The sequence below is a fragment of the Antennarius striatus genome, chromosome 7 (genome assembly GCF_040054535.1).
Source record: "Antennarius striatus isolate MH-2024 chromosome 7, ASM4005453v1, whole genome shotgun sequence".
Taxonomy (NCBI): domain Eukaryota; kingdom Metazoa; phylum Chordata; class Actinopteri; order Lophiiformes; family Antennariidae; genus Antennarius; species Antennarius striatus.
In genome coordinates, this window is record NC_090782.1 from 3,499,577 (window position 1) to 3,512,848 (window position 13,272).

A 13,272-nucleotide genomic window follows, 5' to 3' on the forward strand; every position below is an offset into this window, starting at 1 on the left:
ACAAACGCTTTTTTTCGCCACCAAGCGTGCGAAAAGTCCAGAGAAAATGTGACAGTAATGTGCTTTTTCTTTTAGTTTACTGTATTCAATAATTTTGCACTTAATTTGCGTTCCATTGCCTATGGTACGAGTTACGGTACCGTAAACTTTGGTCCCAAAGACGACGATAACTTGCATCGTGGGCTAACCAGATTTCTTTCTCATGTTGTCGTCTTTCTTTTACATTTCTTTGATATGTTTCATTACTATACAATTTGATATATAAATGACATACTATGTTGAAAAAATGTAATTTTCTAGCGTCTTGGAATGGATTAAGACCATTTACATTATTTGAAATGGGAAAATTGACGAGAGGGTAGCCTCCCTCCGCCTTCGGGTGGGGGGCCGGGTCCTGACTGTTGTTTGTGCGTATGCACCAAGCAGCAGTTAAGAGTACCCACCCTTTTTGGAGTCCTTGGAGGGGGTGCTGGAGAGCGCTCCCACTGGGGACTCGATTGTTCTGCTGGGGGTCTTCAATGCTCACGTGGGCAATGAAGACCCGGAAGTGAGCACCCTTCCAGTGAGACCTGGAAGGGTGTGATTGGGAGGAACGGCCCCCCCGATCAGAACCCGAGCGGTGTTCAGTTATTGGACTTCTGTGCTTGTCACGGACTGTCCATAACGAAGGGTCTGCTGGGAACGCCTGGCGGAATCCCCTGTCAGAAGGAGTTTCAACTCCCACCTCCGGCAGAACTTCACTCACGTTCCGGGGGAGGCGGGGGACATTGAGTCTGAGTGGACCATGTTCCGCGCCTCCATTGTCGAGGCGGCCGACCGCAGCTGCGGCCGTAAGGTGGTCGGTGCCTGTCGTGGCGGCAACCCCAGAACCCGTTGGTGGACATTAGCGGTAAGGGATGCCGTCAAGCTGAAGAAGGAGTCCTATCAGACCTTTTTGGCCTGTGGGACTCCTGAAGCAGCTGATAGGTACCGGCTGTCCAAGAGGAATGTGGCTTTGGTGGTTGCCGAGGCAAAAACCCGGGCGTGGGAGGAGTTCGGTGAGGCCTTGGAGGACGACTTCAAGACGGCTTCGAAGAAATTCTGGTCCACCATCAGGCGTCTCAGGAGGGGGAAGCAGAGCAGCATCCACACTGTATATAGTGGGGATGGGGCACTGCTGACCTCAACTCGGGACGTTGTGACTCGGTGGGGAGAATACTTCGAAGACCTCCTCAATCCCGCAGACACGCCTTCCCTTGAGGAAGCAGAGTCTGGGTTGTCTGAGGCGGGCTCTCCTATCTCTGGGGTTGAGGTCACCGAGGTAGTTAAAAAGCTCCTCGGTGGCAGGGCCCTGGGGGTGGATGAGATCCGCCTGGAGTTCCTAAAGGCTCTGGATGTTGTGGGGCTGTCCTGGTTGACTCGCCTCTGCAACATCGCGTGGACTTCGGGGACAGTACCTCTGGATTGGCAGACTGGGGTGGTGGTCCCCCTTTTTAAGAAGGGGGACAGGAGGGTGTGCTCCAACTACAGGGGCATCACACTCCTCAGCCTCCCTGGTAAGGTCTATTCAGGGGTTCTGGAGAGGAGGGTCCGTCGGGAAGTAGAATCTCGGATTCAGGAGGAGCAGTCTGGTTTTGTGAACTTGGAGAAGGCTTTCGACCGTGTTCCTCGGGGGGTTCTGTGGGGGGTGCTTCGGGAGTATGGGGTACCGGACCTCTTGATAAGGGCTGTTCGGTCCCTGTACGACCAATGTCAGAGTTTGGTCGGCATTGCCGGCAGTAAGTCGGATTCGTTTCCGGTGAGGGTTGGACTCCGCCAAGGCTGCCTTTTGTCACCAATTCTGTTCATAACTTTTATGGACAGAATTTCTAGGCGCAGCCAAGGCGTTGAGGGTGTCCGGTTTGGGGGCCTCAGTATTGCGTCTCTGCTTTTTGCAGACGACGTGGTGCTGTTGGCTTCATCAAGCCGTGATCTCCAACTCTCACTGGAACGGTTCGCAGCCGAGTGTGAAGCGGTTGGGATGAGAATCAGCACCTCCAAATCTGAGACCATGTTCCTCAGTCGGAAAAGGGTGGAGTGCCCTCTCCAGGTTGGGGATGAGATCCTTCCCCAAGTGGAGGAGTTCAAGTATCTTGGGGTCTCGTTCACGAGTGACGGTACAATGGAATGGGAGATCGACAGGTGGATCGGTGCAGCGTCTGCAGTGATGCGGACTCTGTATTGGTCCGTCGTGGTGAAGAAGGAGCTGAGCCGAAAGGCAAAGCTCTCGATTTACCGGTCGATCTACGTTCCTGCCCTCACCTATGGTCACGAGCTATGGGTCGTGACTGAAAGAACGAGATCCCGGATACAAGCGGCCGAAATGAGTTTCCTCCGCAGGGTGTCCGGGCTCTCCCTTAGAGATAGGGTGAGAAGTTCGGTCATCCGGGAGGGACTCAGAGTCGAGCCGCTGCTCCTCCGCATCGAGAGGAGCCAGATGAGGTGGCTCGGGCATCTGGTCAGGATGCCTCCTGGACGCCTCCCTGGTGAGGTGTTCCGGGCACGTCCTACCGGGAGGAGGCCCCGGGGACAACCCAGGACACGCTGGAGAGACTATGTCTCCCGGCTGGCCTGGGAATGCCTTGGGATTCTCCCGGAGGAGCTGGACGAGGGAGAGGGAAGTCTGGGCTTCCCTGCTTAAGCTGCTGCCCCCGCGACCCGACCCCGGATAAGCGGAAGAGAATGGATGGATGGATGTATAATTTTCTACTGTATCCCCTGGCCTCATACATCTCCTCTTGTCTTCAGTAGAGATGGTGCAGGTTTGGACTCCAAGTACTTTGAGAGGAGAGATGATAGCATCCCAATCTATGGTCTGTCGTCTAATCCACTTCACAGAGGTAAACACCCCTTGTTTTAAACACTGCACTGATTGAAAGCTGTAGAAGTTTTGCACAAATTGAAAACATTTGCTCTGTTTGAGTACCCAAACTCAGAAATTCATGACTCACAGCTTCTGTCCCAGAGGCTTCCAATTGTTTGTTTTTGAGACAAAAGACCTGTTAGCATCAGATAGATCAGGTTGCTTATTTATTGATAAATGTAGTAACCACATCATCATTCACCAGAAGCCCGATGTGAGGACCCAATATGACTCTCTTTAAACCTCAGCCACCAAAGTTGACCAGAGGTGGTTTTGTGAGCAATGTGTTTTCTTTTCCAGAGACAAGGACATTTTGCAGCAGTTCTGGGAGTCTGACTTTTTTGTTGTTGTTAATCACATCTGTAACATCTTCATTGAAAAAAAGCATTAATGAAAAGATCAAGCATATTTAGTGTGATTGTGGTTATTGCAGTTCAAAGTAAAATGGCAATTATTTGAAGGTGTAAAGCATTTGAAATGAAATTGCTGTTCTTCCAAATTGTATTTTTTTGTGTGGACACATATTTTCACTGAAACAATACTATGTTATATGGAAAAATGTTTTAGGATAATTTGAAACTGACATGTTAAAGGGACAGTAAAGTTAATTTTAAGTGACATATTATTCATCATTATGAAAAATAGAAGAAATACAGTATATTTTATATGTGTAGCATCATCCCTTTGGTCAGAAAAGCTTAAAATCTGCGCCGCAGCAGCTTTCGCATTCAGTGGTCATGTTGGCATCATACATCATTGGTGACCAACTTGGCATTGTCTTCTATGGCTGTCAAGCTATCCACAACGTGATTAACTCTATAAATGGTTACCTGTGAGGTGAACGGTTGTGTCAACAGAACATCAAGAAAACACAAAGACAAGGACCTATCCTTCTTTAGAATACGTTCTGGGAAGCTAGGAAGGAGATGGAGTGAACGGATAATCGGGGTCAATATGACCGAGGATCTGCCTTGAGCACTTTACTTCGGATGATTTCCAAAGAGATTTGAAGGTAAGATCATTTTCGGACAACCCATAGTATGTATTCTGAATTTACAAATTTTAGTGGATAATTAATTTATGTCTGGAGCTACTGGAGGTATTGTATAAATGTTTTTATGACCAGATTATCGCGCGATTATGGCACTCGCGAAATGTAAACAAAAAACTGTTGGACAGGTCTTCTTACTGAGAAGATCTGTGACAATGAAATTAAACATACAAAAACAGAATGTCAGGTCCTGATCCTTATACATTCATAAATGCAAGGTTGTCCGAAAATGATCTTACCTTTAAATCTCTTTGGAAATCATCCAAGGTAAAGTGCTCATGACAGCTCCTCGGATCCTTGGTCATACTGATCCGGTTTTTCCGTGCTCTCCATCTCTTTCCGAGCTTCCCAGAAGGTATTCTAAAGAAGGATAGGTGATAGGTCTTTGTGTTTTCTTGATATTCTGTTGACAAAACCGTTCACCTCGCAGGTAACCATTATGTTTATAGAGTTAATCGCGTCATGGATCGCATTGTCTTTTATGGCTGTCAAGCTAAGTAGGTCGCCAATGACGCATGACATCCACGTGACCACTGAATGTGGAAACTGCTGTCGCACAGATTTCAAGCTTCTCTGACCGAAGCGATGATTTTACACATATAAAATCTATTTTTTCTTCTATTTTTGATAATGATGAATAGTTTCAAGTTTAAGTTTCAAGTTTATTTATTTTTATATAGCCCAGATTCACAAGCAATGTCTCAAAGGGCTTTACAATCTGCACATGGACGATATCCCTCTGACCTTTGTGCACTGCAAGCAGTGCGACCCTCGCATCGGATAAGGAACAACTCCCCCCAGAAACCCTTTTAACAGGGGAAAAAATGGATGGGAGAAACCTCAGGAAGACTGCAGAGGAGGGACCCCTCTTCCAGGAGTGGACAGACGAAGCAATAGATACCGCATGTACAGATTAACAACACAATAATAATAACAGTAACAATAACAGTAACAATAAATGTATAACAAAGGCATGCCGATCCATCCAGTAGAGCGAGTCACCACCAGCCGATGAAGCACACAGAGGTCACCGATTGCTGAGGATCCACCACTCTGAGGACAGACCAAACAGTGCCTAAGTCATTCAGCTCAAAAAAGTTAAAGTCAAGGTTACTCTGGCAAAACCCCAAAACCACAGCAGAACCAAATGAGGCAGAACCAGCACTCCCCTAGTGGATGGTGAAACAGGACCACTGTACAGCTTGTGCTATCGCCAGCCATGGAAGCAGACAGAGGTAGCCGATTGCCGATGATCCACCACACAAAGGCCTGTGAGAGAGAACAGCAGAAGAAGGAAGAGAAACAGAGATAGCAGAGATAGCAGGGGCGAGAGTGGTGCTAGAGGGACCAGAATAGCAGAGAATTAATGGGAGGCAGGGGCCTAACTAAGAAATCCTATGACTCGTCGGCAGGACTAGGCTAAACCTAAACATTGAGACCGCCATCCCCGATATTACTTATATGTTAGGTCGAACAGATATGTTTTGAGTCTAGATTTAAAGACATTTACAGATTCAGACTGTCTAATATTTATAGGGAGGTTATTCCACAAGAATACATACCTGTATATGTCACTTAAAATTAACATTACTGTCTATTTAAATGAGCAGCAGCACTGTGGTGTAGTGGGTAGAAAATTAGCCTCTGACAGGGCTCAAGTTCATCTGAGGACCTGAGACTGTTCTGTGTGGTGTCTGCGTGTTCTCCCTGTGTCTATGGGATCCCTCCAGGTTGTCCAGCTCCCTCCCTCCCACAAAGAACATGCAGTAGAATTGAACTGGTGTGAATCGTTAGTAGTTCTATTGACCCTATGATGAAATGCTGAACCCCACCTCTGTGTAAGCTGAGATACTGTAGGCTGAATGCCTCCTGCAACCTGACAGAGAAACCGGTGACAGAAGATGAATGGATTCGCGTAGCAAACTTGGGAAGCTGTTGTAACCCATCTACAAGAAATTAGTGTTTAATGCTAATCATATTTAACTGAGATACATTTCTATGGAAATGCTAATGCAGACAAGTGGTGTTTTATATACCTAATGAAGACGTTGAATGAATTGTAATACGTGGTAAAATGAAGACAATAACAAACCACCTAATGTGTTTACAATGTTTTTTTGTTAAAATGTGATCTCTTCCTAATTGTCCCACATGCCCTTCAGAATCAGATTAGAGAAACACCTCCACTGATCTCCATGTTTGTAGTTTAGTGCTTATTTGCAAATCTTTCTATACAAATAATAGTTTTTCTGACAAATATGATGAGGGTGAGAACTATGTGGTTAAGTTTTCAAAATAATTCCTTTCTTTTCAGAGTTGCCTCAGCGATCGAAGCCCTGCATACCATCTGCTTACTTCTCTGCGTAAATCAAATATAATGAGCAGCATGCAGTTCTCATTCTAGCTCCTTTGGACGGACTACAGTCAGAAGCTCACCGTCCACTTCACACTGGTGGCTCTTGAACAATGTCACAAAACTACTCTGGGAAATGTGGTTTAATTCATGGTGTAGCCTCTAATTTTTAGCTCCAATGAAGTTTGTGCGAAGTTGTCTGGTTTTGGTGAATGTATTATATATTCAAATTAAATGTATACAAATAAATATTGGTTAAGTAGCGAGCACTTGCATAATGCCTTTTAAGTGCAGTCATAAAGTTTGCTAATAAACAGTTTTTATGTTACCAGGGATTTCAGGATTTTACCTCACTGGTCAAATCCTGTGAGGTCAAATCCTGACCTCACAGGGCAGGATTGGATTTATTTCTGAAGCATCTAGATTTATTTCTGTAGCGAAACACAGTGAATGAAAGAAAGCTGACAAACGTCAAAAATATTTACAGCATAACATTTGATTTGACAAAGGCTGCCCTTTACAATCTCCATGATTTCATGTCTACTCTCACTAATGCGTTATTCAAATACAGATAGGAATCCTGACACTGATGGTAAAATAATGATGGCAGAGTTATTCTACTGTGGTTTGAGGCCTTTTTTTTTAGAAATGAGTAATTCATCAAAGGTAATGGTAAATTAAACTTGACAGATCTGAACAGAAAGACCAGACCAGGTCTGAGCTCATCACAGACCTGCTTGGAATGACGGGGTCCAGGAAATCTAGAACTCCCAAAATACAAAATTTCAGGGGTAGAACATTACCAAATTTGGTAGCTATGACACCATTATGTCCACCAGTAATCAAAGACTTCCTAGAAGGTGAAAAAATGTACAGGGCTTTCAAACACTACACATTTTCTCTAGATTTGAAATATCTTTTTGTTAAATATGAATGTTTACTGGTTTGGAAATATAATATAACAATTTCACACGTTAAATGGAATCACAACTTTTTTTGAAAATGGTGTATACAGAAGGCTTAATGAAATCCATCATTTTCTTGTAGACTAAACAACTGTAATGTCAGCTGCAGCCACCATGCTGTTCATGGGCCTGCAGGAACCTAACAGCTGGCTGTCAGAAGCATGTTACACCCTGGATAAGATGTCAGCACATCATGGGGCCACTTAATGAATTTTGCATTAAATTTTTGGGATATTTCAGGGTGTAAGAACATATTGTAGCATGTCAGTTGAGAAGGAAAGACACCAGGATTGTTTAACATGTTTTATTTTAGGCCCCAGCATTGCTTCCACACATTGAAAATTGAAGTCATTAACTAGCTGTAATGTTTGCTGTGTTTACTTTTCACTATTTACTCAGTTTTGATTTTGGATAGGTACAGGAAGAGCCCAGGGGCAAATGGGGTGGATGCCTTTGTTGATATTGGTCATTACTGTCGGGCACGGATGGAAAAGTTGGTCTGGGATCACGCTAGGCACTTGACTAGGAACAATGGGAGGAGGCCCGGGACGAACCCCATGATGAGGCGGGTTACATACGGGCTCCAGTTGATCAAGTCCAAGGGGAGAAGGGTCCTGTGGAGAACATGGGCAACCAGGTACATTTCTATGCACTGTAAATGAAAATGTTTTGGAAGAGACAACTCATGCTTATCCAGGGAACTTTTCCCTCTAAAATTGTCATCATGTCATGACATATGCATCAATTTTCAACTTCCTTTCATAACAAGTAACAAGTTTACATTTAAATTGTGTGTTAATGTTTTACTATCCCTCTTAGCTAATAATTGTCACAGTTAGTCTTCATTCTTCCATTGTGTCTTACCCTGTCGTTTCTTATTTTAGTTATTTCCTGCTTTCATGATGCTGATCTTGACATTCATATGTAGACAAGTATATGAATCTTGCGACAGCACAATGCTTGGTAATATGTTGTCTATTTTAGAGATTTGGATGGAACTGTGTCTGGTATTTGCAGACCAACTCCATATTGGCAGACTTCAAGGGACTGTATTGTGATGTGAACACATCATCAAGAGGATATAAATTGTGGGCTGTTGTGTCTGACACAGTACAGGGAGAGACTAATGCCAAAAGATTCGGTTGTATCTGTCAATAAATTCAGGTAATCCTGTGGAGCTGCACATGAGCTCAGTGTCATTCTTTGGCATCTCCTCGTATTTTTTACTCCTATGAGTTCTGAAGCTGGCTGAAGATTTCTGTAGTGAGTTGTACTTACAGCTCTGTCAGGGCAGAGGGGTCTGCATGCCTCTGGACGTATTCTTGCCCCGATTGGGCAATGAGTCTCCACAAGGGCAAACTCAACATAGTAATTCATGCCGACATTCATTATGTACCTAGAGAGGAAGAGAAGGGAGACAAAGTCAGGTGTGCTTGCTGCATTATATTAGTTTACTTAATGTGAGATTATGGACACAAACATACTGAACCATGTGGTTCCATAATATATACGCAAAGAGTACACAGTACATTATTTCGTTGCTAAAATACTTGACCCTGTGATGAGGCAGTCAAGTACCGAGGTTAGTATCCGTCCCACATCTTGCAGGACGTATATGCGCTGGTTGGTCATGTCCTGATTGAATTTCTTCAGTTTCTAGAATAGATCTGAGACCTTCAGCGTTGTTGAGCGGGAGCAGTGAAGGACAATCAGGGCATGTCATCACCATCTCCTGTCGAGTAATTACTACACACAGAGTTGTTATTCATATGGAGTGTTCCACACTGTCTGGTAATTACTCAAACTGTGACAGTTATGTACTGGAGCATTTTAATTTAATGTTAATGTAATCTTTAAATAATTTTTTTTAACTAACACAAACACCACACACAGTCTCTGTACATTTAATAGTCTAAATAAATATAATGTCCCACTGATCATAATCATTATTATTCTCATTTTACAATACAAAATTATGTTATACTGTAATAAAAATTATACTAATAATCATAATACATTTACTGTTTGAGGAAATTAAGAGTGATACTAGCTGGGAAACATGGATAGTAACCCAGTTGCAGGGTTCGAAATTGCGCCCAAATTTTAATCAGTAAGACTATTAAATATATTTGGTAGCACCAGTGCGACTAGGGAAAAAATCTGGTGCATCTTTTGTCTTCTCTTGCTCTTTATCTCTCTCCATAGAGCAGGGTCACCAAATGGCGGACCGGTGATGGTTCTGTCCGGACCTGTGACCACTCCATAATAAATTCACGAGAGTAGATTTTCTTGGCGCATTTTTACTTGCAGTTTGCGGCTACAGACGGCGGGCGCTGCTCCTCCAGTTAATACGGTAATAGCGCAACTCAGTTCAGGCAATCAGATCGTTTGTTTACCTGCGCTGTCAGCATACCAGGAAGTGAGACATCTCACTACCGCTGTAAGTTTACCGCTACAGCAGAGCACAGAAGTAGGGAGACAGCATAGCTCCAAACGAAGGGAGGTTAACGAGGAAAACCGCTGGTTAACAATGAGTGGACAAAATTTGTTTATTCCTCCATCAGCCAGTTCAAAACCATTTTACCTCATATGGTCTGAACACGTAGCATGAATTAAAAGTGGTAACATGAAGCGCTACTATGAAACAAAGCACAGATCTTTTGCGCAGAATTATCCCCTGAAGTCTGAGCTGAGGGCAAAATGACTGAGAAAAATGCAAACGAATGTTCACTAATGGCATGGAGTTTGGGGCAGCATAAAACATCTTTTAGTGATGTTTTAAAATACAAAGCAGTCCAATAATAACCAAAATGGTTCAGTCCAGGTACTGTGCGGGCCTGACAGCGCGCCACAATGCGCTGTTTAAGCCACACCCAGGTAGTGCCTCGGTTTGGCCCCTGACCCGGAGGCGGACCAAGCAGCATCCTCAGGTGAGGGTCTCTCATACAGTTTTGAGTGGATGTGGGGAAAAAGTGTAGGCACCAAGTGTGCACCCTCGAACGTACTACCGCGAAAGTTTGTTTGATGCAGACATGTGAGTGTGGATCTGCCGGAGAATGTGCGGAAAACAGTCTGAGCAGGACCGCGCTCCTGCCAGGAACCAATCAGCGCAGCTGCGGTTGCTCTCCTGGGCGAGGGAGAGAGGCGTGCGGAACGGAGATGGACGGAGCGGTCTCTATTGCTCCGTCACTGCCTTGCTTTTGGGTAGGTGTTCCTAAAGTCTTTGCTGGTGCTACTAACTTCTAAATTTGGGAGCACCAGTGCTACCAAGAAAAAAAGTTAATTTCAAGCCCTGCCAAGGGGCCCCCCAAAGCTTGGGCTCTATAATGCAAGAGGATGCATGTGAGAGATAGACAGGGCAAAGTAACTAACGCCAACTACCGCCATTCAAAACTGAATTATAATTTATATTAAATTCCTTATTTCTTCCCAAGTCTGCTTTAAACCATTGTGATTGCACAAAAAATCTTTGAAACATGTGCCATTAGGATGCATCTGTTTTAGCTGGTATTATGGTAGCGGTATAACGGGAATGTAGCTCAGTAGTAGAGCACATGCTTCACATGTATGCTACCCTGGGTTCAATTACTGGCATCAGCAGCCCTATGGCAGCACAAGCCAGTGCCAACTGTAGGCCGGTCCCAAACAATGCAGAGGGTTATGGCAAGAAGGGCATCTGGCGTAAACAAACTTTACCAAACGAATATATGCATTCATCTTAAATGGAAAAAGTATGACACACTGTGGCTACACCTAACGAGACAAGACAAAAGGCAGTTTTCATGGTGGCAGTATAACATCGTAGAGTCGAAGAAGGAGAGGAGGAAAGTGCGTTCGCTCGAAGACAGAGAAGAGGAACACCAAGAGTATAGGACTAAGAGTAGGGACGTTGAATGTTGGAACTATGACAGGAAAAGGTAGAGAGTTGGTTGACATGATGCAGAGAAGGAAGGTAGACATACTGTGTGTCCAGGAGACCAGGTGGAAAGGTAGCAAGGCTAGAAGTTTAGGAGCAGGGTTCAAGTTGTTCTATCATGGTGTAGATGGGAAGACAAACGGAGTAGGAGTTATCTTGAAGGAGGAGTTTGTTAAGAATGTCCTGGAGGTAAAAAGAGTGTCGGATAGAGTGATGAGTCTTAAGCTAGAAATAGAAGGTGTGATGTTCAATGTTGTTAGCGGGTATGCTCCACAGGTAGGATGTGAGCTGGAGGAGAAGGAGAAATTCTGGTCGGACTTTGATGAAGTGATGCAGAACATGCCTAGAAGTGAGAGAGTTGTCATTGGAGCAGACTTCAATGGACATGTTGGTGCAGGAAACAGAGGTGATGAGGAGGTGATGGGCAGGTTTGGTATCCAGGAGAGGAACGCAGAAGGACAGATGGTAGTTGACTTTGCAAAAAGGATGGAAATGGCTGTAGTGAATACTTTCTTCCAGAAGAGGCAGGAACATAGAGTGACCTATAAGAGTGGTGGTAGGAGCACACAGGTAGACTACATCTTGTGTAGACGGTGTAACCTGAAAGAGATCAGCAACTGCAAAGTAGTGGTAGGTGAGAGTGTAGCCAAACAGCATAGGATGGTGCTGTGTAGGATGACTCTGGTGGTGAGGAAGATCAAGAGGGCAAAGGCAGAGCAGAAGACGAAATGGTGGAAGCTGAAAAAGGAAGAGTGTTGCATGAATTTTAGGAAGGAGTTAAGACAGGCTCTGGTTGGTCAGGAGGTGCTTCCAGATGACTGGACAACTACAGCTAATGTGATCAGGGAGACAGGAAGGAGAGTACTTGGTGTGTCATCTGGACGGAAAGTAGATAAGGAGACTTGGTGGTGGAAGGAGGAGGTACAGGAGTGTATACAGAGAAAGAGGTTAGCCAAGAGGAAGTGGGACACTGAGAGGACTGAGGAGAGTAGACAGGAGTACAGGGAGATGCAGCGTAAGGTGAAGGTAGAGGTAGCAAAGGCCAAACAAGAAGCTTATGATGACTTGTATGCTAGGTTGGACAGTAAGGAGGGAGAGACTGATCTATACCGGTTGGCAAGACAGAGAGATAGAGATGGGAAGGACGTGCAGCAGGTTAGGGTGATTAAGGATAGGGATGGAAGTCTATTGACAGGTGCCAGTAGTGTGATGGGAAGATGGAAAGAGTACTTTGAAGAGTTGATGAACGTGGAAAATGAGAGAGAACAAAGACTAGAAGAGGTGACTGTTGTGGACCAGGATGTAGCAAAGATTAGTCAGGATGAAGTGAGGAGGGCATTGAAGAGGATGAAGAGTGGAAAGGCAGTCGGTCCTGATGATATACCTGTAGAGGTTTGGAAGTGTCTAGGAGAGGTGGCAGTAGAGTTTCTGACTGGGTTGTTCAACAGGATCTTAGATAGTGAGAAGATGCCTGAGGAATGGAGGAGAAGTGTGCTGGTGCCCATTTTTAAGAACAAGGGAGATGTGCAGAGTTGTGGCAACTACAGAGGAATAAAGCTGATGAGCCATACAATGAAGTTATGGGAGAGAGTAGTGGAAGCTAGACTAAGGGCAGAAGTGAATATTTGTGAGCAGCAGTATGGTTTCATGCCAAAAAAGAGTACTACAGATGCAGTATTTGCTTTGAGGATGTTGATAGAGAAGTACAGAGAAGGCCAGAGGGAGCTGCATTGTGTTTTTGTAGATCTGGAGAAAGCTTATGACAGGGTGCCCAGAGAGGAACTGTGGTATTGTATGAGGAAGTCTGGAGTGGCAGAGAAGTATGTTAGAGTGGTGCAGGACATGTATGAGGACTGTAAGACAGTGGTGAGGTGTGCTGTAGGTGTGACAGAGGAGTTCAAGGTGGAGGTGGGACTGCATCAGGGATCAGCTCTGAGCCCCTTCTTGTTCACTATGGTAATGGACAGGCTGACAGACGAGGTTAGACAGGAATCTCTATGGACTATGATGTTTGCAGATGACATTGTGATCTGTAGTGAGAGCAGGGAACAGGTGGAGGAGAAGCTAGAGAGGTGGAGGTTTGTCCTGGAAAGGAGAGGAATGAAG

The 13,272-nt window shown here is 44.7% G+C and overlaps 1 protein-coding gene across 1 annotated transcript in view; it reads left to right on the forward strand.

Moving 5' to 3' along the window:
• Positions 1-6,479, forward strand: part of sass6 (SAS-6 centriolar assembly protein) — a 29,287-nt gene extending 22,808 nt beyond the window's left edge. The window contains exons 15-16 of the mRNA XM_068320087.1: positions 2,767-2,858; positions 6,247-6,479. Of these exons, the coding sequence (XP_068176188.1) occupies positions 2,767-2,858; positions 6,247-6,299 (145 nt within the window). The 3' untranslated portion in view covers positions 6,300-6,479. The remainder of the gene's footprint in view (positions 1-2,766; positions 2,859-6,246) is intronic.
• The last annotated feature ends 6,793 nt before the right edge of the window (positions 6,480-13,272 follow it).